This window comes from Cystoisospora suis, assembly GCF_002600585.1.
Source record: "Cystoisospora suis strain Wien I chromosome Unknown contig_283, whole genome shotgun sequence".
Classification (NCBI taxonomy): domain Eukaryota; phylum Apicomplexa; class Conoidasida; order Eucoccidiorida; family Sarcocystidae; genus Cystoisospora; species Cystoisospora suis.
Window position 1 is genome coordinate 75,960 of NW_027153085.1, and position 21,619 is coordinate 97,578.

Below are 21,619 nucleotides of genomic sequence, written 5' to 3' on the forward strand. Positions count from 1 at the left end.
AGCCGTCGCCGTCCGACCCACAGTTGGAAATGCAGACCAACCCCGCGTCCGACGACGCAAGGGGTTTCGGTGGCAGTGGCCCCGATGTAACGACCAGTGTCAACACCCCGACGATCGGCATGGGGCAGGACTCCTCTTCTCTGTCTCACTCGTGAACCGCGCATTCGAGTTGTGCCACTGCCTGGCAATATGGGTATTTCAATGAGACAAAAAAGATGGTTTTCTGTTGTTGTTTTCACGCTGAGACGCGTATCACGGTTTTGTCTCTCCACTACGTCGAAACCCACGGCCACATGCCTGCAGGGATGACGTGTGGTGCTCCGCTTTTCTGTTCTGGGGCTTCGTCTCCCTTGATGTCTAAAGTCCCTCCTTCCCGTCGTTGTCTTTTCACTATTAAATATTCTTAGTATGCTTCAGGATCTTTAGGCTGTTTTGATTTCCGTAGGACAGTGTGGTGCGCCCGCCGGGTGGTCGTGTCTCTTTCGCCTCCGGCTCCGGGGGTGGCGCTCCTCTTGTTTCTTGGAGCGGAGTTGGGCCTTTGGACGAAGAGAGCTTCGTAACCTGCGATCTTGCTCGCCTTGTACAGCTTAGATGCGTTCGAACCCTTCTGACTTGATTTAGTTTCTGCCCTGTAGAAACAAATCAAGGACGACGAGGCACCTGCCCCTGTGGTCGCTCTCTCTCTGGGGTTAGAAGGGGCTCTCGCTCATTATTGTTCGTTTACGGCGTATTCCGCCCCACGGCTGGAAGTGAATTGTCTGTTCGTTCCCGAGTTTCGGTTCATTTGGCTCGTCGAGTCGACGCCATATGACGATGCAGAGCCGCTCTGAGAGACTTCGTTTTTTTCCTCTGAGGAACCTTCCTCTATATTTTTAACATTCGTAGAGAGCATCCCCATGTATAGCCTCATGTACAGCCTCATGTATAGCGTTGTTTACAGGGTTGCGGTAGACTTCGGCGCATCCTTCGCGTGTGATCGATGGTGCGAGATGATAGCGGCTTCCTGATTGTGGCGAATGTACGGGGTATTTCTCAAATCTTTCGCTACGTGTGACTGTTAGTCGAATTGTGGGTTCCTCCGCGTTGCTTTAGGTCGTCGGACAGGCTTGAGACGCAGTGAAAGTGCGAGTTCTATAATATGCTCGCAAGTCACCTGTTGTACAGATGAATTGAGGTTGTTCTCTCGTAGATTCCTGTTGCTTTGTTACTATCGCTGCTCCGTGTAGCCATCATGCTCTCTCCTGCGTCGCCTGAGTCGCCGCTGTCCCCCAGGGACTCAGACGGCGGCTCTGAAGAGTTCCGTTGTTACTACCTTGATGTTGCGTTCGATTACCCGCCAGAGAACGGATGTTCTTCAGATCAGGCGACTGATCCTGTGTTTACTCGTGTGCCGCCGGACAAACGTGACAAGTGTACTGGTGCGGACGGTGTTCGCAAGTGTTCCCGTGTAAGTGAAATTCCATATGTGGTCACCGGTTTTCCAGTTGCCAGTCCGGACACCGTTGCGCCCAAGGCACGCGGACGCGGCTGCAGCAGAGGCACGAGCGAAGAGGAGCCCACTTACCAGTGTAACTCGGTTTTTGGAGTGTACAGTACACGTGTACTTGTAAGTGCTTGTATCTTTCTCACCTCCTGTGTGCTACAGTTTTTACTCCTCTATCTCGCCGGCACCATTTCTTCTTTCCAGTCACCCTTGGAGAGTGGGGGGTCTTCCGGCACGGACTCACAACGCGCCCGACATCCCTCCATCCTTGCCCGTCACAGTTCTACAATCTGCAACATTCTTTACAATGTCTTTTTTCTTGGGTCGGTGATTCGACTGCTCTTCATGACACCCGGTGTCGCTTCCGCAGTGATCATACGTTACCTCATTTGTGTGTCGATCGCTCTCCTTTTCCGGGGTAGTTGGGCACTTGTGTCGGCTTTAACTGGAGAGATCGGGCCCTTCAGGGAAGGTTTGCATAGACACGCACTTTGGATGTTGCTGGACTCTGTTGGCTTTTGGGCCACCACCGACACGAGTGTGTCACTGTCGGCGGTGTCCTCACAGATGTTGATTGCGTGGATTCTAGTCTCATTTTGGGGCTACTATACTAGCAAACAGCGTGTTCTTGTCTATCTGATTATACCGGTCTTCGTTTCCGGCTTGACGGGGCTACGAGTTGCAGCAAGTGGACAGTTCATATCGGAGACTGCTGCCACACTTTTTGTGTCTGGCATCTGCACGATGTACCATCTGTTGCTGGATATCGGAGTGCAAAGGTACATCCGAATACAATCCTTCTCCCCATCCGCAGGTTGCGTTACAGCATTCAGTGCTCGGAACCCTGTTGGCGATGTACTCATTCAAGCCTTGGCTTCTTTGGAGGCGCTCAAGCTCAGGTTGGAGTGTGTGTTATGTAGCCCCTCTCCCGCCATTGTCACTCACATGAAACTGTCGGCCGACCCGTCAAATGGAGTCGCAGAGGAGATCATGAGTCAGCAGATCACCAGGGAGGATTTGGCCAGTCGTGTGATTCTTGCCTATGCTGGAAGTGGAGATTTCGATGCAACCAATTGGAGAGCCCTCGTGAAGAGCCTACGGAGACGAAGGCCGGAGCGGGATGAGGACATTGGAGCTATAGCAACGGAGTGCGAGATGGAGGTTTTCGCTAATGTTGGCTCACATGCGCGTATGAGCAACGGTGCAGAAGCGCCTTGACACATGTCAGCCTCTCCCCTAGCGGGAAATGTGGATAAGATTTGGGTCCAGCCCTTGTTTGCGGTGCACGGCCTCTTTCAGTCTCAGCGGGCTGTGCGTAGGGGGTTGGTTCCACACTTGAGCGACGGCGTGCTCCGTTTGTGCTGAGGGTATGGCCTTGAGGTCCACGATTCGGGCAAACAGGGGCAGTCCTGCTACGTTGTAGGAAGTCGGGGACGAATTGAAGCGTCGCGGTTAGTTTAGACAAGGGTCATCCTCGATGGTGAGAGGCCCTGCTCTTATACAGATTCTTCGTCAGGCGGGTGCCATTCGTATCTCCGAATCTGTGCCCGAGGTGGCCTGCGTGTCGCGTGCCCAGTAGGTAGAGCGGCAGAGACTGTCTTTCCGGTGAGCCCGATTTCTTTGAGCTCGCTCATGTTGAAGGATAGCAGACGAAAGTGCCCACTGACGTGTCGCAGCGGGCGCAGCACAGGTTCGTGGACTTCTCTGAAGAGCTATCGTCTTGTTCCGACGGTGCGATAGGACAAAAACGGAGGTCCATGCTCGTGTGTTCCGAGATTTGCGTCTAGCTTATTTTTGTGCCGGTGATTCTCATGCAGGGACGTTCATGGGGGCTATATGTTCGAAGGGCTAAATCCATTCGTGGAACTCTCCATGGAGGGCCTGTAATGAGCTATCCATGTATGCGCGGATTTTTTGTCTCCGGTATGGTTCCCGAGTGGCCCGTGCTCGTCATTTTGGCGGATTTTTCCGTGCTATCCTCGTCGCTTCGTAAGAGCACTTCTACGGAACACTGAACTAGATAAGTATACTGCAACGCCGTGTGAATGCTTTGTTGTGTCGTCGGGAAAGAAAGGCAAACACGCTAGAGAGTCCGGAACTATTCTTTACGAAGCAGCGCAACAGTCGACTGAAACACCCGGCTGTGCGAGATGTCCTCTTGCCGTTGCGAGAGGTCGTGGTGAATGGGTTGTATACAATCCTAGCATAGCGTGTCGGGGAACGGTGCTTGTGCTGTTGAAAGTGATGGAACATCAGCCGGGCTTGTGGGCTGCAACCGTTGTGTCAGGAATTGCCTTCGAAAGCTACACGCCAACGACCAGGAGAGAAGAGCTACAGTAGTCATTCCCAGCTAGGGTGTACTCGACCAGTTGTGCTTCAGAACAGCGCAGGTGTCCGTCAATGAACACGAAATTGGCAAGAATAGTGGACACGTGAGATCGTAGACAGACAACGCTGCATCACAGCCTGTCAGCGATGATGAACGGGCAGTCGAAGCTTCGCACTTGCGGTAAGTACTGTCCATTCTCTAGGAAGGATCATGCGGTTCTGCACGGCTGGCTCGAAGTTGTCCACATCGCTGCCTGTCAGGGACAGGCGTATTGCGTGGCCCTTCAAGAATGTCCAGCTGACGGGCTCCAGAGGCATCATCAGTTCAATAATCTCTCCGGCAGCTGAACGATAAAGCAAGATAACGCATCGGACACCAGCAGGTGTCCGCTGTCAGCCGTTTTGGTTGTGGTGCGAGACAGTTACGAGAAACTTACTCCCTTAACCTGAACGCCTACCGTTAAGCGGAACTCGCGACGACTTTGTGAAAGACCTGAAAACCGTGTCGGACGAGCCGATGGGAGACTCCTCCTTCACTTTCACAGGACGGTGCGATACGACGATCTGAGAGCAGAATTGGAAATTATCAGAAGCGGGCACGCTGGCCGCGACGTCGGATGCACAGGCGGTCAGCTACGGCGGAGGCAACTAGGTGCCACGTCGTCATACGTCTTTAAAGAGCCGCAATACTGTAGACTGCATGCGGAGTGAACGGCTACAGGGGTGGCAAGCGGACGGTTATGGCGCGGTGGCAATCAGCCGCGGTGCTAGCAGTCACTTACCTTCCCTTCCGTGACATAATGAGAGTAACCATTGTTCACGTCAACGGCCTCTAGGTAGACAAACACAGAGACGTCCGTGCAGCTTTTTACGAACAATTGGAGGTGCACCCAAGCACTGCCGACAACGTCGATATTCTCCAGGAGAACGCCAGACGTCCACGAAAGCAGGCTAGCGTGGACTGAGTCAAGGTAGAACGGAGACGGATGGAAAGACTCCCCCGCGGCCCCCGGAGGCGGTGACAAGTTGATGGGAAAATCCGGCCTGACCCGGCGGGGGAACAGACGGTTGCCATAATGCACAGCTTGACGAAACGGATGTTGAGCAATTACCCAGCGGCTGAACACTCCTGTTGTAGAGAAGTATTCGACGTTGTAGTGCACCCGCGGCGACCGTTTGGAAGGAAACTGCAAGCAGAACAAGAAGGCGCGTCGTTGAACGTGCCGTCGCCAGGAATGTACGAGGCCTTCTTCTTTGCTACAACTTGAATACGGACACAATGTCCAATGGTCGGTGTCAAACTCCCGGGGGAAACAACTGCAGCGGGCGAAATGAGACTGAAATCAACTCCGATTTAGAACCTATCATAGCAGTCCTGGCTCGAACCACGTAACGATCCTCTGGGCGTCTGAATACTCCGCAGCGATACCCCGTCCTGCAACATAGTGGCCTACCCGTCGAAGCAGCAGGCGTTGCGCCAACGTTGGCCTTGGCCTAGCCATAGCGACGGCAGTCTGGCTCTGTGCTTGAGGTGTAAAGCTGATGGGAATTTCCTTGGCAAGCGATGGGCGCACATAGGACTCTTGGGCGGCATTCAGAGACCCGCCTTCAAGACTCATCAGGTACGCGTTGGGATCGCTTTCCAGAATTGAGAAGGAGTCTTTCAGTCTCCCAACGACAGGCTTCTTGGTCATAGCTCTTCCATTATACGCCGTTCCTTCTCCCCATTCATCCTGGAACCCAACGAGAGCGACCCCGATCAAGTTTGAAATCGTTAAGGTCTGTAAAACCTCGTTGCCCCTTTCGTCTTCCGTCCTCAACTGATGGTCCCGTGCTTGGCGCAGAAGCAATTCCACGTGGGTCTGAAGCTGTTGCCAGTATAGAGCAACATTCTGGACAATGTCGTGAAGTCTGTGTTCAAACGTGGACAACTGCAGATTGAAAGTCGCAGGTAAAAGGACGGGTAAACTAAACGGCGAAGAATCGGCTATTGTAGAGTTCGAATGGGCAGGAGCCATAGTTGGCCCCGTCAATTCTACCGCTGGGCTGCTACCTCGATTGTCGAGACGTTCCAAACTGTGTCGCTGTGGGCGCCGGGCCTTCACAGTGAACGGGGAGGTTGGAAGAGGGCACTTGGGCGCGACGCTGCTGTCCAAAGAGAAGAGAGGAGATAAGCACACATCGGACGGTGTGCCACCCAGGACAGGGCGCTGTTGGATGGGCGCTCTTTTGCAATCAAGCCGATGCAGATTGACGAATTTCTTGTTGCTAAGGTGAAAGTCCACATAGCTCATGTTGGTTTCTGGAGGGTAGTATTCTGATGTCCGCCATTCCTCGGCCCCCACCTGCAGCAAAAGCGAAAACAGACGCACATGGCACTAGGTGGTGTTCTAGTCGCGCTAATGGCTGAAAGCTCGCACTCGGCTCCAAAGTAGCATATACGGGTAGGTGATTTCGCAGCACCTCCATGTTTCGTATTCTCTTTCCCCTCTTTAAAAAAGTAGTCCTCGGCACCTCGGGTTGCTTCTTTTCCAGAATGTGCTCGCCGTCTAGCCTCGCCACTGCAGCTGCCCGTGTGAGAGTTACCTGCCAGTAATGGACTGAGGGCTCCTCAAGTATTCCCCCCCAGCACTCCTCTTTCAGGCGGCAGTCGAAAAACCGCACCGCGTCCAAGTACAGGTCAGCCTCAAAACAAGGAAAACTGCCTGCATATGGACTGCAGGACCGCCGCGCACCATGAGTCCAGCTTCCGAGTAAGAGCTTGGATCTGAATCGAAACGCAAATGCAGGACGAGCCGTCCCTCCGACGCTACAATACCTTATCTGTCCCACGCGGGAAATGCGTCCCTCCAAACCGTTTTGGCAGACGGGCGACCTGGTGGCAGCAGTCAGCTTCAAACTGAAGCGAAAGATGTCAGTGACTCATCCTGCCCGCGGTTACCAGGCCCGTATATGCTATAGATAGTGTACTGCCATCTTCTTGCGCTTAGCTTACCCCGATGTCGGTGCGTGCCGCTTCATGTAGTCATACAATCTTGTGGCTCCGCGCACACTCGCAGAGTCGCAGTAACCGCCTACTACATAAACGCTCACCTGCAGCGCCGCATGTACACACCGCGATGTATGAGAACTGGTCAAAGCACCAAGCGGCCACTGAAACGCATTTCCAGGATCTTGTAGCTGTGACCCGGTGGCGCCCTGGACTAGACAAACTTCTGCATTTCTCAAATCACGTGCACAAGAAAGCTCTCCAGCCCACACACCTGCCATCCCTTGTAGGCACCCTCGTTCGGCTGTGTAGTCGTTCAGTGCGGAGTGCCCATAGAGAAGAAATCAGCACGACATGGCGGAACCGCATTCCGGCGCGCTTACATTTCTTTCAGCTAGCTTTCTCATCACTGCTTCATGAATGCCGAACTCCGCTGCGCTGGCAGTCTCGTTGTTGTGGAGCGTGACAACGTCATCGTAGTATTCCACCATCTTAACTGTGTGCGCCATGTCCCAGTTCTTCCGGTGGCCGGCGATGGCACGCGTCAAATCGCCCTCTCGGCCGAAGACTCCACTGGCGGTACCGAAAGCTACCGTGAACTGCACCCAGACAGTACAAGAACCACACCTGAAGGGTGAGAAACAGAGGCGTCCACGTTGTTCCACCACGGCAGTCAACAGCAGTCGAGAGAGCGCGCACAAAGCGGCTGTCCTGTGTCCAGGGGGAGAAGAACAACGCAACCTTGCATTTGCTCAGCTGACGGACGAATCCTAGGCTGAGAAGACTCACGCCAAGCAAAACGTGCAACGGGTATTTCCAGGGATTGTTGAGCATGTGACCAGCTGGGGTGCCCGTTCTCTCAAAGCCGTAAGTCATCCCTGCGTAGTCCTTCAAAAACGAAGAGCAGATGACTCCTCCGGGAACAAGCAAGTCGCCAAAGACGTGCATGGGAGTGAAGAGTGAGAGAACCGCGTCCACTCCGCCAGCAGCGGCAGCGTTGAGTCCCGTCATACCGTCGTACGATACTCCTCCGCCACCGATCTTCCCACTTGCGAACCACTGTCTCTTTACCCACTGAACAACTTCAGATAGATCTTGGATTTCAACTTCGCTCAAATCCACATACCGTTCTCCAAAGGAAGCGCCTGCACGCAGTACACCAGGCGCACGGCGTCGCAGACCATGGTGGCCTCCCTTCCGCCTTCGTCTGTGAGGTAGCAAACGAAGAGAAACCGCTTGGGCTATCCCTCAGACAGCGAAATCTTCCCTGCCGTTCGCGTTTCAACCACGCGGACCATGCGGCTGCATAAGCGCACCTGTTCCTCTTGCGTCCACAACGACTACTGCATAACCGTTAGCCGTGAAGGCCTGCTGGGCGGAGAAACTCCACAAGTTTACTGTCGCCCCCCGTGGATTTTTCCACATACGAAGCATAGACAATGGCCAGAAAGCTTCTGTCCTCCTGTTATATCGAGTGATATCCAAGTATACTGGCAGCTGCTTGACGGAACCAAGTAGAGCATCGCGTTCCGCAGTCTCCTCTCTTAGCCTTTTTTCCAGGTGGACTTGGAAATGAAGGAGATTTCGGATCTCTTGGTACCTCTTGAAAACTGTTTTGGGCTCTTTGGTTTTGCGTTGCGCAGCTTCGTCGCGCTCTGACTCCTGCTGTAAAACCGTGAGCCTTCGCTGTGTCTTCTCCAGTGCCTTGTCCAACAAGCCAATCCTGTGTGTCCTCACCGCGAGGTTTTCCGCCGTATTGTAATATGGTTTTGGAAGGTAAATGTCGGCTGCCAGCTCCACACCGTCTCTCATGGGGATGTAAACTGAGTACAGTACGGGCGGGGTATTCACTTTATCGTGAACGCTGTCGTTGACGAAGGCAGCAGTCTCCTGTGTATGGAAGTCTACCCAGTGCTTGTCCTGCATTCCGTGATCTCAGACACAAAAAGTCATTCTTGATGCAAATGAAGCAGTAGCGGTGGCACCGGGTTCGCTATCAGAACATCCTGCGCCCGCGGAAACGCGGAACATCGACCGAACGTGAACTCTAAGCTAATGCGAACTGAAGCTTCGCTTGGAATAAGCCGCTTGATCCTTACTTTCGCATTGCAGGCGGGCAGGCCATGAAGGTTGATTGCAGCGTAGCCCATGACCACGGTGAGCACCATCCCGGGCACTAGCAAGTCCCGCGGCTTCAAAAACTCTCGAATTAATCGTACCTGCGTCACCCAAGCAAAAGTTGAACCACCAGGGCGCCCCGGCTGTAGGCTACAAACGGAGAGTTTCGAGCCAAGCTGTCACACGTGCAGACATACCTTCGTCCAGGTGCCCCAAACGTCCAAAAGAAATCCAAGAGCGGTGAAGACAAGAAGTCGGTAGTATACCAGACCTTTGGATGCGTCTAGGGACCACTTCTGCAGGACCGACCGGCTGCCAAAGGACGCTGCAATTGACTCCTGACGAAGTGACTTCAGTCGGTCGAGTGTCTCTTCGGCAGCTGGAGATTTTAGGACAGATCTTAAGTTCTCTGGTCCGGCCAGTCCTCCCTTCTTTGTGAGAGACCCCAGGTAAATATCGGGAAAGCCGACGGCTTTTGACGGCCAGCCCCCCCAGAGGAATGCCGTGACCGTGACGAAGAGAGACAGGAAACACGCAAGTGACACAACCCTTGAAACGAATCTCATACGACGACGGACTTGTGCGTGTGACCGGGCGGGAGGCGCCCTGCTGACTTCATCCGAGGCCCACTTTGAAAAGCTACCGTCTACTGCGGTCGACAGAGTCCGTGAGTTGCCAGGTACACATGTAGACGGGAGGCACCCCCCGTTGCGAGACGTGGGACTGGCCAGTGCAGAGGAGATATGCCCTCCCTTTTTCGTCTTGGGAGACCGGACTATGGCCAACCTTAGTAGATGGAGAAATCCTGCGTGAATGAGGGCGGCTGTGACACCTCTCTTCACAAACACCTGTATAGATGTGTTCATATAAAAGTAGAAAAATCCCAGGAGTGAATCCGGGTGTGGCAAATGGAGAAGCGGATCGGTCTGGAGGTCGGGCCCAAACCGAACGGCAGAGTACAGTGAGGGACAAAAGTGCAGTGACAGAGTATGGAAGGCAACAAAGGAGTAGGAGAACACAAGCAGCTGCTTCGTCAAGCAGTCAAGCTTCCCAGCAAAATCCAGGGAGCGGACTGGCGGCGAAGTGCGGATTCCTGTACGGCCACCGGCTGTCCTCGCCGCGTCCTTCGCTTTCGAGCCTGCTCTTGGACTCAGGTTAAGTTCAGCAAGTATGGACGGGACAATGGTAGACGCCGTCAGTCGCCGTCCCCTCCTCTCCATCTCCCGGGCTAGCAAGTCTACGGCATCTACGGGCCTCCCGGCAGGCGTCGCTGAACCTCTCAATGAGTAATACGCATTGGCCTTGTACGCGTCCCCATGGAGTAAAAACCGCGCACTCAAGCTAGGGCGACCAGGCGCCTTTGTGTCCTCCGCGACATTCCGCTGCGCATCCGGCTTTTTCGGCGCCGGGGTGGTGACGTAGCAAAGCGCGCATGGCTTGCCTGGAGAAAGACATTCCTCCGCAGCAACAGCCACCGAGGTCGTGGGGGCGGCACAGGGGCTGAGGTTCCCCAAGCTGCTGCTGAATGTGCTTTGCTCGCTGTCGCATTGTAAACACGTTGAGTCCTGCCCTCGTTGAGGGCAGCACTTCTCCGGACAGACTTCCATTGCTTGAGAGGAGCCTGGCCGCCCCTAGGGGCCTGAAAAACCTGTGCAGGGAAAAAGATGCTATCACGTTTCACTTCTGGTTTGGTTCACGGGGTCCTAACGCTTCGACTACAGAAACACGGCGGGAGACAGTCAGCGACTCCCAGAGTACAAGTACGATGGTTGGATTGATAGGCTCGATTGAGCAGCCCTTGAGAGCCGGACAAAGAAGTCGACTACCTTCAGAAAGTGGGGCTTAGCCACATAGATCGCGTCTCGACCTTACCCTCCTCCTTAAAGTTGGGGCTCGAAGGCCTTCCGTGAGACAACAGCAGATGAAGGAACCACCGAGACACGAGAATGGTTCAGCTACAAGAATACAGTGCTTGCGAATTACTCTTCAGCTGCGCTCAACAGCGGACTGAAGGCAGGGAAACGCGGCGGAGACTGGACAGTTATCGGTAACACAGGCGCTTGCAACGCAAAGCCGACTTAGATACAGCTCGAGCCCGCGTAGTCAAAGTGCTATCAGCCTTGAGAGGAAAAACTTCGGGGTATTACTCCGCAGACTTCTCACAAAACAGCGTTACAACCCTTAGGCGACTGGAATGATATGCAAAAACTTTTCGAACCTGTCAGTCAGCGCGGAGATTTCGACTCCAACGCTGTCAGCCTTGTCAGACAAGACGTACGCCCAAAGGTTGTCCGAGACAGGGCGAAAGCGTAGAAAAAAAAGAAGCAATTCTACACGAGTCACTATCTAGCAGAAGAGGCACCTGTTGCTACTAAACTCGGCACTTCAATAAGGCGCTACCTTCTGTACATCAAAAAACACTGATACTGAAGAAGGACCTACCTCCTCACGCGCTACACTGGCAGGACAGTGTCACGCTAAGGACAATCAGCACTCTCGAAGCAGGCATGCATCACAACACTTTTGTTGTCTGCGGAATCTACATGTGGCGAGAACCGCGACACAAGCAGAGGCGGATGGCAGAGCGTCTCTCTCCTACCCTGCCGGCCACGGTCCGACACAACTTGTTTTCTGCTGGCGTCCTCCTGCTACGTGCCACTGAAGACCCAAACACGAGCAACCGACACGAATACTTTTGCAAAACGTTCTTCTCTTCGCAAATCACACCACCGCTTCAACCCCTGTCAGTGGGCCTCCTGCGTGGCAGCTCACGGCAGCGCTGACGGTGCCAGGAGGGCTCGGCAGCGAACAGATCGGGTGCCCGCCCCGCATGTGAACCGCCGCCGATCTGATAGTGTACTTCTGCAGCTGCTACGTCAGTTGCACAGCTCTCCTGAACGGACGCCTCCCCATTCGGGACTCGTACTGCACTCGCGTTTCCGCAATATATTGACATCCAAACGACCTCAGGGTTCCTGCAAAACTGAGTATCACTCGGTTCTTGACGTGCTTGGGCGCACAGAACGCAGCCACCTCCTGGCAGTACACGGCTGTCCAAGTTTCCGGACGGCACGGCGAGCTGCCACGCGCTGGAGCGAAGCTTTCAGAGCAGATAGAGGGTTCTAGCTTCGCAGCCCCAGCGCTAGGTCACCGATGGCTCGGCCTACTTAGTTGGTTTTCTTGATGCAGTGCCCCTGCATCACTGCACTTCTAACGGCCCTTGTCGCTCTGATCAAAGTGTTCTGGAACGCACGGCCATTCAAGCCGGAGTCAGCCAGGCTCATCGTTGACTACGGTCTCTCATTCAGCAAAGGCTGTTGTGAAAGCGTGTCACCGACGCGTCCGATGCTGTTTCCGTGTGTCCATTATGGTAGCACTTTCCTGGTGTGCCCAATGACGCACCGCCCAGGCGCAGGTCAACTGAGCGGGTGGTTCCAATGACGCACCTGAAGGTGTCTCCCGGGCGCAGGTCGACTGACGGGGTGACTCCCCAGCACGGGCAATCTCTACGCACCGCTTAGCCACACCAGGGGTCCACCAAAACCATGAAGTCCTGCCGTTAGCAGGATCAGCAGCTGTTTCTTGACGTACGGAACCGCTGCCAGGCGCAATCCAGTATGCAGGCTAGTTATACAGACGCAGAAGCCGCCAACGGTTCGAAAATTACCCCGCGGCGCGATCAGGATAACTGCATCGAGGTACAGCTCATCCACCAGTGCTGCGTACCTGGTAGCGGCAGAGGGACCGAGCAACCGGGAGTTGTCAGGCGCCAGCCAACACGTGATGTGCGCCAATCCTCGTTTGTCTCCACCATCCCCCCCTGTCGGCACTCGACGCACCGGACCAAGATCACTTTTTCACTCATCCAACACCGGAAGTCCTGCCTGTTCGGCCCCAAATCCGGGTACAGTGCGCCGTAAGCAGCCCGCTGGCGGAGCTGAGCTCCGCATCTCATCTCCTAGGGCTATAGTGTCGGACCAATCGCCAGAATTGTTGAAATCGTAGCTTCCCACCTGTCTGGTCACCTCAGTGTCCCTGGTACACGACAGTCGTCTCAGACATCAACACTGGTTGACTCAACAATCTTTGTTTCACTTACGCCTTACACTTCGATGCGCTGCCTGACCAGTCGAAGCATCGAGGCCCATCACCACGCACAGGACACGCGCTCTGCACATATGCTGCGCGTCCACCTCATCATTCACTACGCCTAAACAATTTCCTCCTCAAGAACGAAAACGGAGCCTTCAGGTACGACAGCAACTTTGTAAGGAACGCATGGACTCTAGAGTGCTTCGGTGCCAGGGTGGTTTCCTCAGAATCCTCAAGAACCCGGCGACGGACCCGCTTCCGCTCGCCCTCGCCACTGCTCGGCACGCTAGCTGCCTCATCGTTTTTTCCTGTCCCGGAATCACTTTGCTGGATGAGGCTCTCCACGGCCACTTCCTCTGCCACCTCTGCGCCGTCTTTAGCCTCTGCCTCCACACCTTCCGCACCTGCTGCAGCTTGATAATCACCCGCAGCCTCCGCCGCCTCTTTTACCTCTTCAGCGGCGGCCTGTTCCTCGATCGATGTGTCTATCGCCTCCAGTACGGCCCCCAAATTACCTTCGCCCCCTTCACTGAATGTGTTGAGCATCGCCTCCTGCGCCGCCTGCGCTTCCTCTTGCTTCTCCTTCAGTTCCTCCTCTGCGAAGTTAAGAGCTACCTGCGGGGTCACGCTTTCTCTTGCAGTTTCTAATGCTGCCTCCGCTGCCCCTTGCGCATCTTCTAATTCCTGTTCCGCTTCCCGGACCGCCTCCTCGGCCTCCGCGATGGCTTCAGCGTCTCCTTCAGATACCGCTGTCTCCAAGGCATCGTTCGCATTTACCTTCTTCAATAAGGCGTCGTCAATAGCATCGTCGGCGCTATTTAAGATTTCCTGTTCTCCAGCTGACTCGACCGCCTGCAGGGTTTCTGTAATCGCGTCTTCCTTCATCTCCTTCAAAAGATTTGCGGCTCCATCCTGGAGAGTTTTTAGCTCAGCGTCACTTGCCTCCTTTGACTTCTCCTCCTCCTCCGCCGCCACAAGGTCTCCTCGCTTCATAGCCATTGCCTGCTCGAGCGACGCCTTCGCTTTTGTTTGCAGTATCTGAGTTATGAGGGCATTCAACATCGCCATCAGATTGTTTTCGTTGCGGTCTTCCTCAGCCAATACGTCCTCAGCAGTGTCTAGTCCCCGGTCCGCGATGGCAGCTGCCTCCTCTGCCACCTCCTGGCGAAAGCCGCTTAGCCGCATCAAATCCATTAACTCGGCAAAGGGCCCTTCAATCTGCCTGAGCGAAGACACAGCACCGAACCCGGGATGCGCTGCATGGAGGGCTTTGTCCTCTTGACTGATTACTGTTGTGAAGCCACTCTTGAGGCAGCTTCGATCTACGGTATTACACTCCCTGCATCACGCACTTGTTTGACCAAGCCTGCTCCCGTCACCCCCGCGAGACTGAGTCCACCAGAAAGGTACGAGCTAGAGACAAACGGCTCCATTACGAACAGGTGCAATACTCTGTGGCGCCGCCCCCCCACTGGTTAGCAGAATAAAAGCAAGTGAACCTATGGTCTGCTCGCCACAGCCCGACAACGCTGTATCCATTCCAGTCGACCTTCACGGCCCGCTTAGACGTGTGTGATTGACCACAGGACTCATCGTGCCTGCCCGAGAAGACGAAACCGCGCTGATCCTCAGACATGGCACGAGCCCCCGAGACAGGGCGGTGCATTTCCCAGGTTGTCTGCTCAACATGGATGCGCAACCCTAGGACTTACCCGGTCGAGTCCGACGCACTAGCGAAGAAAGGAGTGCCATCACGCGCCCAGGGAGCCGTCGCATGTAGTGACTGCAAGATGCCATACACGGCCAGCAACCTCGTAGCCTTGTTCGCCATTGTATCACACCGACTCGAAGAAAAGCTTTCTAGCTAGAATACGTGTGGCAGGAGTAAGGGCTCCGAAGCCGTTTTCGAGAACCGCAGTATCACAGCGGTGACCGGCAGTCACCTCACCGACGGCAGGGACGACCCGCGCGGCCGGGGACGGCGAAGTCAAGAGCTAACGCCTCGGTGTACTCCCTGGAATGTGTCAGCTGCAATCTCTAAGCATGCCTTTGAAATGACTGGATGCTGTCAAAGAGGAATGTTTTATAGTCTTACAACGAAGGAAGACAGCGGCGAAGTTGCGTTCCCCCACCGGAACCCGACGGCGCGAACCTCGCAGCCGCCACACCGACGGCCCGGCTGCCCGCTGGGTTCGACCTCCACTCTACCCGGCGGTCAGTCCCGGATTTGCCACCAACCTTAGCTCCCCCTGCCCACACAGACGGTCGGAGTTTGTCGCATGGCCCGCCGAGAGGCCATCGGCCGACGGTTCACCGGATAGCGCCCTAGTGGCAGGGCCGCTAACTAACAGAAGACGTTTACCTGTGACATTCCACTGGGTGAACAGTCTCAAGGACGCCGATAAAACTTCCGTAGTTAGAGTTAGGGAGGGAGCTAGCATCTTTGGTTCATGAGCCGCACAGGGGGCACGTACAGACAGCCTCGCAGAACCGTCGTCACCCCGAGGAACCGAACTGTAAACCGGAGCGCAGGCGCGCAGCAGCCCCTGTATCGACGGGAATCCGAAACTGCTGGATTGGTTCTGTGGCTGCCGCGGTTTCGTTGTGTTTGTGGGGCAATAGCCATCGGGGCCAGCAAGGTCAGCGGTCGCCCACTGCGGTCAGACGGGCGCCACTCTGGAACTAGGCTGTCAGTGCAGTCTGCAAGCACTTTCAGCGCGGGGCGCTCAACCGAAAAAGAAATCACTTGTTCAGGGCCCTGGGAGTCGCGTTTGCGAAGCTGTGCGCTTAATCTGTTTCCACTTCGAAGACCAGGTGCACGGCAGGAGTGAACACGCAGGCTAGGCGGGCGAGCCACCTGGTGTCGTGCCAGGTAGCGAGGTTCGATGGCCCGCTTCCGTGGAGAGCTGTGCCCTTGTGTCCGCTGAGGGCTGTCGACCGCGCAAGCCTCGCCTCACGTCTTCTCCGTGTACATCCCCGTTGAGGAAACCGTGCCAGAGTGAGTCGGGGGTCCTCCCGAGCGCTGCGCAAGGTGTACGGTCTTTGGCCACGAGCCTCTTCCTTGGGCGCAACCCTGTCACGGCAATACACTCTTTGAGTTTTTTTCGACAGAAGCTGCTGATTTCAGCTGAGCGCTCCACCTCTCAGGTGGACCATTATTGCATGGTCACCCCCCTTTCGCGTGGCAGAGGAAGGAAGAATGCTCCCCTGCACCCACGCGGCTGCATGCTCCTGTCGCACTCCCCTTCTTTTCTCCTATCACAGTTTCGCGAGTAGTATGGACCCAACAGGAAGAGACTTCGGCTCAGAGAGGAGCCGCCTTGCGGCTCTGCGCTACACCGCAGGGGGGGACTCCCTGCATGCGCGCGCGGCGGGAGGGATTCGCTGGCGGCACATTGAAATAGCAGATTGGGAGGAAGAGTAGTTTCACTTTTGTGAGTGTACGCGTGGTTTCTTTCCTCCGAATGCGAGCAGGATCAGTCTTGAGTAGGCGGGTCTGGGCATGTATCTTGGAGCGCGGGACCCCAGCGGCGCGACCGGAGAGTTCTGGGCCGTCACCAAAGCTCCGGGAAGGAGTGAGGATTGGCTATACGCTCGCCCAGTGTACTACCGATATTTGCAGTGGGGCGGCCAAGGTCCGCTTGGCTGTTGACCGCGGTAACAAAAGCCTGCCACCCGCCTGACTCTCCTTGACAAACTCCCGCCCCCCGCCCAGGTGCCCCGGTAACCAGTGTGCCTGGGTTTCCCCGTGCAAAATTATCTTTTTTGAGTCCTCTTGCCGACGGAACGCTCCTGCAGCGCCCTAGCAAACGAGGCGCAGTGGGGCGTGCGTTGCCGCGTGCAGCCCCAAGCACAGCAGTGCTGTCGTCAGGCGTCTTTTAGGGCGCGAGAATCGTTTAGAGGGGGGGTCGTGCAGGAAGTTGCAGCTACACTCGACTCGGGGTGGCGACTTCCGTACCAGGTTGTTCTCGTCATTCCAGCCAATAAAACAGTTTACCTTGGCGAGACAGAGCCGGCGAGTTGTCATCATTACATCCAACCGAGGGAAACTGCTCGATGTGATGGCACCACATCTGATGGCATCGTTTGCCGAAGACTCGCTGTTTTCCAGTCCCTCATGCTGTAGCGAAAAACCAGCAACTGGCATTGGACGAAGTGTGTACGCAAATGACCAGCTGCCCCAACCAGGTCACGAGCAAAAGCGAGAGGGAAAAGAGCAGAGGAGGCAAGGCGAGTACGTCAAAAAGCATACGCTTCCGACAGAGGAGAAGTGCGCGGACCCGTTGACACGTCGAGAAAAAGAAAAAGTGAATCTGGAGGTGTATGAGTTCTTCAGCGGCATTGGAGGGCTTCATGCCGGCTGGAATCGTGCCGTGGACATCTTCAATAGAACTGTGGCCGGGAATCTGCGCGAAAACAGCCAACAGGCTACTGCCGCACCCCACTTGAGCGCCCATGAACGTCCAAGCATATCTGCGGATTCCTCTCCGCAGGACAAATCCTGCAGCCCTGACGAGCGGGCATTCTGTTTTACGGGAGAAACAAGCAAACAGCACAACACGTGGAGCTATAGGGAAGTCCATGCCGGCCAGCGCAGTGCCGATGATTCTACGGCCGCTGGCAGCACCTGCAGAAGTGACGTTCTTTGTCCGAGGCGAGGCCTGGGAAGGGAGAGAGCGTGCCTAGACGATAGTACGCCGAACGGGTCTTCGGGAGGAGCGTTGTTTTCAAAGGATCACATGACGATGCTGGAAGCACCAGTGTGTCGTGCACATGACGTCAACTGTACTGCTAACGCGGTGTACGCCCATAACTTCCGGCTGGCTCCGCAAGCTGTTTCTCTTGAATATCTCTCTGCGTCGTGCCTCCTGAAGAAAAAGAACTTGCCGGACGCAGGGGGAAAGCAAATGGAGTCTGCGGATGTCTGGTTGCTTTCTCCACCCTGCCAACCCTACACAAGAGGCGGAAAGAGACTTGACGTGAGCGACTCCCGGGCGGCCGGTTTGCTGCACTTGCTTCGCCTGTTACAGGAGTTAGACGACGCACCCCGCATGCTCTTCCTCGAAAATGTTAGAGGATTTGAGAACTCAGAGAGTCATCGCATTCTCATGGAGACGTTACGCGTACGAGGCTTTCAAGTCGAGGAGTTCTTGGTCTCTCCGACACAGCTGGGATGCCCGAACACGCGAGTCCGCTACTACTGTCTCGCATGGCAAAAGGGGGGAGAGGACCGATTCTGGCTTACCCCAAGAGACCCTATTCAGCTAGGAGAGGAGATGAGGACAGAACGCAAACACGGAGCTGGAGGGGACACGTGTAGTGCCACAAACAGCATTCACGCGAAGCAAGCAGAGGGGAAGGGAAAACAGCTTCATCAGGGACATGGAGAGGCAATAGAATGGAAGCAAGAGGATACCCGGACGTCGACCCCCGAGACAGGATCCCAGTTGCATTGTTCGCTCCCCGCAGAAGCCCTCCGTCTCTGGTGTAAGTACAGCTTCGCAGAAGCTGACTCCTTGCACGGATCCACACAAGCTGACGGTGTGTTGCAGCCCCCCACGAGGCAGATAGGTGATTACCTTGATGCGGAGATGGACGAAGCCGAATATCGGAGTCTTCTTGTACCTCCAGAAAAACTCAGCCGCTTCGTGCGTTTCGCGGATGGCAGTTGCACTCATGCGTGCACTGTCGCCAAACCTCCTCGAGACAGCACCGATAGGTCCGAACAAGTACAAGCACAGATCAGCTCGTGCAGTTACCCTGGTGAGGTCGAGCCGCATGAGGGTAGCAGGAGGCAGGCGCAGGACGGGGCCAGTGACGGTGCGCCCCGGAAAATTTCTACTATCGACCTGCACAGCGTTCGTGCGGCTTCGGGATCTTGGTATGAGAAGAAAAGTGACTCAACAGCGTCAGAAGATAAGAGCATACAAATTCAGAATAATCACTGCGCCAGCTCGCCAGGTGGAAAAAACGAAAAGGGTGACTCTGTTGAGGAGACAAAAACATCCTCAGCCACCGAGACCGCTGCCGCACTTCGAGAAGTAAGCAAGCCGGTTGCGGAATGTGGCCATGCTGTCCCGAGCACCGCCAGTGGTAGTTCATGTTCATGTTGTTGCTGCGTGGCCTCACAATGTATATGCGGTGAGGTAGCTTTCCGGTTGGATATCGTGACGGCTGCCTCAACTGCAAGCAGCACTTTCACTAAAGGCTACGGATCTAACCTTCACAGGGGGGGCCCTTTGCTCTTGATCGGATCCTCTGCTGATGCAGGGTGTCCCGCTTCGTCAGCCTCTGGTTTTGTTGACTACGGCGGCACTCGCTCGGCTCTTCCGCTCCGTCAACCGGGTTCTTCTGGCGGAGATTCTTCCAGGTGGACGAAGCCGCCGTGTTGTCGCTCTCCCGCTGCATTCACTGGGTCCCACAGTACCTGGAAAGCGAGTGAAGACCTCTGTTCTCCTTTGCCGCTCTCCTTCGCTTCCGCGTCGAATGATAATGCCCACGTCTTCGCCACCGAGTCTATGGACAGTAGCCGGTTTCGGCACGCACTGAAGTCCACTGACGTGCTCAGGCTCTTTTCACCCCGAGAGTTGTTGCGGTTGCACGGGTACCCTCCATGGTTCTCTTTCCCTAAGAATGTGAGTATGCGGAAAGCAATTAGTCTTGTGGGCAACTCTGTCAACGTCGACGTTGTAAGCGTCCTGTTACTTCACATGCTGCTCTCGTATTTTGGGAAAGTTTCGAAGAGAAGCACGCAACAGGAAGGGCATTAGCCTAAGAATATCTGATCAGACATCGGCCGCGGAAAGGGGGGCAACTGGCTCGAAGACAGACGACAGAGCTCACAAGCTTGGCAAGGCCTCACGGCAAGCTTCTCAAGGCAACAGGGAAGCCCACAGGTAGCCGTGGAGGAAGCTGTGGCACTTGGACGAGCGACACGACAAGCAGTCTGGAGCGCGCGCTTCTAAAGCCGTGTAGTCAAACTATGTCCTACAAAACACGTGCGTAGGTACCTGTAGGTGTTGGGTCGTGTTTATGGACGCCGAACTGCCTTCTTCGAAAGCTAGCATCTCCAACATTGCAAACCAGATCCGCAGTGTTCTTGCACACTGTGTCGGGGTTAGACCGCTGGGGCACCGCACTTGGCGGCGAGGAAGCAGAGTGTCCAAGCGGCTTCAGCAAAGACCTCCCTTGACCTTTGCCATGTTGATGTCCGCTATCGAGGCAGTCACATTTCTTTCCCCAAGCTAGATTGCCCTGTCGTAGACCTCTTGGGTTGCTGTCTCCAGGCGTCGGCTTCTCTATGGAGTGTTTGTTGGCGACCCCGTTGGGACCGACTTCCCAGTTGTTGGCATTCTCAGCAGAAGCGCAGCTTCGCCAATCTCATAGCTATCGGTGGCATTTCCTTTGTTCGGTGTCCGCCGAAAGGAGTGGTATTCTGTACAAGTAGGTCACGGACACTTGGTGAGTCCATCACATCCCCCTGTTACGCAATATTTCACTAAACGGTCAAAAGCTCGAAAATGTTAGTTATGGAGCTAGATACCATATTAAAAACAGCAAATGCTGGATATTCAACTTGGGAAAGAGATAGCCAGGCCTGCGGTTACAGGGACGTCAGCAGTCTGCAGACCACCCCGAAGGTTTCGGTTTTAGCGTGGTTTCTAATGTCGTGTATCCTCAAGCGGTTTCGCAGGCTCGGGCAAGAGTGCAGTACCCCGCCAGCGGGCCGAGAAGCACTCGGAAGTTGCCGCCGCTGTGGACAGTCAGGTAACCGATGTGATAAGGGCGTTCCGGCTTGCGCACCAACTGGGGACTCCCGCTTCTTTGAGAGACTGCGTACGAAGGTGTCCCGGTGCCGTTCAGCTTTCTCGAGTGAGGGAGCCTGTTAACACGCGAGTGACGTACTCTACGCGACGCCCAGTTCGCAAGACGAGAGATCAAGGACGAAGCTGCTACCGTCGGGGAAAAAAAACCGTGCAGTGCAAAAGAGTGCCGAAAGACCTACCTACGTGTGACCCCGGTGACGACGCGGTTCACGAGTGTTGATTTACCGGGGCCCGACCAGCGGAAGCTCCGGGAAACTGCCGCATCTTACCTATGGCACAACAATCGAGTGACGTTAAGCAGTATAGACACTTTTCTTGGCATCAAACTAGGGCAAAACGAGTGCTGAATAGCTGATGAAGTAGTCACACTCCCGGAGTTCGTGACGGTCACACCACCACGAACAGACTGAGAGTTACTTCCTCTGTGGTTGCTCTCCGTACAGAAATACCCCAATAGACTCAGCTCAGACGAACACTACAGCTTTTGTCTGCAGTGCCACCGAAGGGTGAGCTGCATCCCCATCAGTCGTCCGGGCGCCAAGTGAATACCTGCCCCGTGAGCCAGTGCGAAAAATCACAACCTCTGTCTACACATGAAACTCAACGGTTTTGGGTGTTGTATCACAGACTCTGTCTACATACGAAACTCAAATGGTTAACTATAGGCTGTATATCTATTCTAGGTGGACTGGTCTGGGCACGTCGTATGATGATAGCAGGATTAGAGGTGGATACTTGCGCATATTTCTCTGCTCTGACGATTATGATTCCAACAATTACTGG

The 21,619-nt window shown here is 55.0% G+C and overlaps 4 protein-coding genes across 4 annotated transcripts; 2 read left to right on the top strand and 2 right to left on the bottom strand.

The window, feature by feature from the left end:
- Positions 1-32: 32 nt before the first annotated feature.
- On the top strand, positions 33-3,575 carry CSUI_000718 (uncharacterized protein). The gene has a single exon (XM_068060949.1). It carries the CDS (start codon positions 1,232-1,234, stop codon positions 2,699-2,701), a length of 1,470 nt encoding a protein of 489 aa, XP_067927074.1. The 5' UTR covers positions 33-1,231; the 3' UTR covers positions 2,702-3,575.
- Positions 3,576-3,765: 190 nt separating this feature from the next.
- On the bottom strand, positions 3,766-9,019 carry CSUI_000719 (hydrolase family protein). Its single transcript, XM_068060950.1, has 10 exons — positions 8,900-9,019; positions 8,117-8,720; positions 7,590-7,945; positions 7,184-7,399; positions 6,807-6,904; positions 6,398-6,578; positions 5,266-6,156; positions 4,594-4,998; positions 4,270-4,375; positions 3,766-4,155 (listed from the first exon to the last, which is right to left on the bottom strand). The coding sequence occupies exons 1-10, from the start codon at positions 8,966-8,968 to the stop codon at positions 3,953-3,955; spliced, it is 3,129 nt and encodes a 1,042-aa protein (XP_067927075.1). The 5' UTR covers positions 8,969-9,019; the 3' UTR covers positions 3,766-3,952.
- A 4,096-nt stretch (positions 9,020-13,115) lies between these two features.
- CSUI_000720 (uncharacterized protein) lies at positions 13,116-16,281 on the bottom strand (the record flags this gene model as incomplete). The annotated part of the gene is made up of 2 exons (XM_068060951.1): positions 14,723-16,281; positions 13,116-14,232 (listed from the first exon to the last, which is right to left on the bottom strand). The coding sequence occupies exons 1-2, from the start codon at positions 14,839-14,841 to the stop codon at positions 13,116-13,118; spliced, it is 1,236 nt and encodes a 411-aa protein (XP_067927076.1). The 5' UTR covers positions 14,842-16,281.
- Positions 16,282-17,136: 855 nt separating this feature from the next.
- Positions 17,137-19,780, top strand: CSUI_000721 (dna methyltransferase; the record flags this gene model as incomplete). The annotated part of the gene is made up of 1 exon (XM_068060952.1): positions 17,137-19,780. A coding segment is annotated over one exon (2,643 nt), but the record flags the coding sequence as incomplete, so codon positions are not given.
- Between the last annotated feature and the right edge of the window lie 1,839 nt (positions 19,781-21,619).

What these genes read in the sequence shown, in the direction of transcription:
- CSUI_000718 (XM_068060949.1), top strand. Translation starts at nt 1,232, where the DNA reads ATGCTCTCTCCTGCGTCGCCTGAGTCGCCGCTGTCCCCCAGGGACTCA.
- CSUI_000719 (XM_068060950.1), bottom strand. Translation starts at nt 8,968, where the DNA reads ATGGTGCTCACCGTGGTCATGGGCTACGCTGCAATCAACCTTCATGGC. An exon ending in CGGCACGCACCGACATCGGG is followed by an intron (nt 6,579 to 6,806) that starts GTAAGCTAAGCG and finishes GTTTCGATTCAG; the next exon opens with ATCCAAGCTCTTACTCGGAA. An exon ending in ATTATGTCACGGAAGGGAAG is followed by an intron (nt 4,376 to 4,593) that starts GTAAGTGACTGC and finishes TTCTGCTCTCAG; the next exon opens with ATCGTCGTATCGCACCGTCC.